This window comes from Pinus tabuliformis, chromosome 9 (genome assembly GCF_031772625.1).
Source record: "Pinus tabuliformis cultivar Carrire ecotype Pingquan chromosome 9, CPIR1, whole genome shotgun sequence".
Classification (NCBI taxonomy): domain Eukaryota; kingdom Viridiplantae; phylum Streptophyta; class Pinopsida; order Pinales; family Pinaceae; genus Pinus; species Pinus tabuliformis.
Window position 1 is genome coordinate 630,454,600 of NC_142307.1, and position 2,718 is coordinate 630,457,317.

Consider the following 2,718-nt stretch of genomic DNA (forward strand, 5'->3'; position numbering starts at 1 on the left):
TCTTGTTGAGGGCTGTAGGCCTGCAAGACTGCTCGGGGGGAGAATCCAGTGAAGTGGATCTCAAGGTTGGGAGGATAAGAGCAAAACTATTGCAGGTGACTTCTGCAAGTAAGGACATCGATAACGGAATAACCAGGTACGCATTCTCTGAACTAGCTAGCAATTAAGAACAGGTACAGAGGAGGACAGACCGGTCACGGAACTTATCTTACTGTCATTAGTTACTGTAGTATGTCAATCTGATTAATGCATACAGTTCTTGAAATGTTATATATGTTAATATAAGACAATGGTCACCTACAGATACTGCATCAATAGCCTACGGTTGCATAGTCAGTATAATACGCTCAGAACAGAGTTAGTTCTTAGAGCTGTGGCAGAGGTATGTGACTGTATCAATAACCGTGAGGTAAACTAGAGAACAGAAAACAAATAAAACCTAGGAAAGGTCTAGATATGCCTGGTAGGAAACCAGGTTATATAATACAGTAACTTGCACGGAAATAATACAGCATAGTGATATGTCAACATGAAAACGGAATAGCATTAGCAATGTACAGCATGTATGTCGAAATTGCTTGGGCAGACCCTAATGAGGGTTACCATAGGTTACTCATATTAACAGACCCGGGTAGGGTTACAAATCCATGTGACGGACCTGTTAACAAGTAAACATAGCAGAACCAGACAAACGCATGCATTGTTACCAGTTAAGCTAATGATATCAGATTTATGATCTATAAATTTAACAAATAGTAAACTGACATTCAGGGTCATTATAATGACTGTCGCGGAGGAGGTAGACGCTGCGCTCAACACCTGAGCGCAGGACTACCTCAGTAACGCATTAAAGGAACTATATACATATATAAATGGAAACTGTTTGGACTGAGCCAAATATATGTGAACTATCTCAGCATCGCAACAAGAATACCAAAATATAAATGGAAACCGTGCAGAATGAACTGAATACATGTGGAAACCCCAAGAAACATGCTGTATTAATACACACTGAAGTAAACCTTAAGGGTCACGAATCTGTGGCATAGACGGTAAATGAACATACAGAAGAAAAACCCAGTATATAAGTTTCCACATGAACTGACTAGTAATATCAAAATGACCATTCGGAAATATGGTATAAGCTGAGAAGCGAAAACAAATGATCATTAATAGAAAACAGCAAAACATGTTCATGGCCGAGAGAAGTCCGGCTTAGAGATCGGTGGTAAATCCCAGCATTATGAAAACAATATATATAGACCTTCATAGACTCGGTAAAACTCTGAGAGCTTTTCAAATATACATCCGGTGACATCTTAACACCTGAGGGCCAAGCCCCAAAACAAATGAATAAACACAGTAAATGGCATGAAAGCCTATTAAACCCTAAAGGCCGCAAGACAGACCGGCTCGAGGAGACTGGCCGTATAGGCGTAGTCAGGGTATGAGACAAATCATCGAACCTGAAACAGGTAACAAACCATAACCCTGCTTCAGCTCGAAGTCGTTCGCACAGTAAATCATAACCATTAAACTGGGGAAAAGGTTATTCGACCATACCTGTAGATTTCGTTAAGGAGCCCGAACCCTTCTGCACACGGTAGGAGAAGCTACAAAGGACCTGTACATAACCCTCAAGACGTTTATGCAGCCACAGTTAATTTGAGGGTTACAAATAATAAGGAAAGCTGTAATTAAATTGACTGTATTGAGAACGTGTAATTACTTCCGGCCATTCTTACCTGAGGAGTATCATAGACACCGGAGTAGTTGCAGAGAGTCTGAGGGAGAAGTATAGGAGCTCGGCTGCCGCGGAGTGTAGCAAATGGACTCTGCCCGAGGAACCCGGTGATTAAGTATTGTGTGTCAAACCCTAGATCAACCGGAGCCGTTCGATGAAGAGGATGGATCACCATCGTTGAATTGAGCGGGAGGTCTTGGCGCGGAACCCAGTGTGGGTCAACTATCCACTGATCACCTGCCTTCACGTGAACTGGTGCCATCTGGCCACGGTAGAGGGTGAGTTGGGTTACTACTCACGCACCACCTGGCACACCGTGTAAATGACAACCGAATATGCCAACGTATATACCATTTGCATTAAGTGTTGGTTCAAACGTTAAGAAACGGAGCCCATGTTACAAGCCTGAGATTTATTAAGGGGTTTACATTTATATAAGTTTATCAACATGCGGACCGGTGTGAGCACAAATATGTGCTAGTAAATGTAAATAGATTTAAAGGGGTTGAAAGATGGACCCTCCTGTTAAAATTTTTTTATTTATGCATTTAAATACGGAAGATCGTGACAATGGAGGAGCCCATTGCATTATTTAAATAAATAATAAACCATAAAAAATTAATATTTTATAAAGATATATGAAAATAAAAAGGAAAATTATTCAATATTTATTACATCGAAAAGTTATCGAATCATTTGAGAGACCATAAATACAAACTTCTTTAATAATAAAAAAATCAAATTTTGGGAAAATATTTCTTTACCATAAAGTCAGGTAGAAGGGGCTATGAACAAAGACATGGGATCACCGCTTCATGGATTTGACATCGTAGAATAATAAATTAATAGGGACAGAAATTTTTAATATCTTCTCACAATGGCCTTTCGAAAGTTATTGATGTGAAACGGTTTTCATCAAAACCAATGTCATAATATTCCATTAGAATTTTACAAGTTAGTTTAACAGTGGTCTA

General features: G+C 39.6%; 1 protein-coding gene across 2 annotated transcripts; it reads right to left on the reverse strand.

Annotated features, from left to right (window-relative positions):
* Positions 1–1,114: 1,114 nt before the first annotated feature.
* LOC149150208 (uncharacterized) lies at positions 1,115–2,124 on the reverse strand. Of its 2 annotated transcripts, none has more exons than XM_089445314.1 (3): positions 1,746–2,124; positions 1,564–1,636; positions 1,115–1,466 (listed from the first exon to the last, which is right to left on the reverse strand). In XM_089445314.1, the coding sequence occupies exons 1-3, from the start codon at positions 2,004–2,006 to the stop codon at positions 1,441–1,443; spliced, it is 360 nt and encodes a 119-aa protein (XP_089301440.1). In that variant the 5' UTR covers positions 2,007–2,124; the 3' UTR covers positions 1,115–1,440. The 2 variants fall into 2 exon arrangements, with proteins under 2 accessions (XP_089301440.1, XP_089301441.1); XM_089445315.1 differs by having other exon boundaries at positions 1,564–1,624; positions 1,746–2,107.
* Positions 2,125–2,718: the final 594 nt, after the last annotated feature.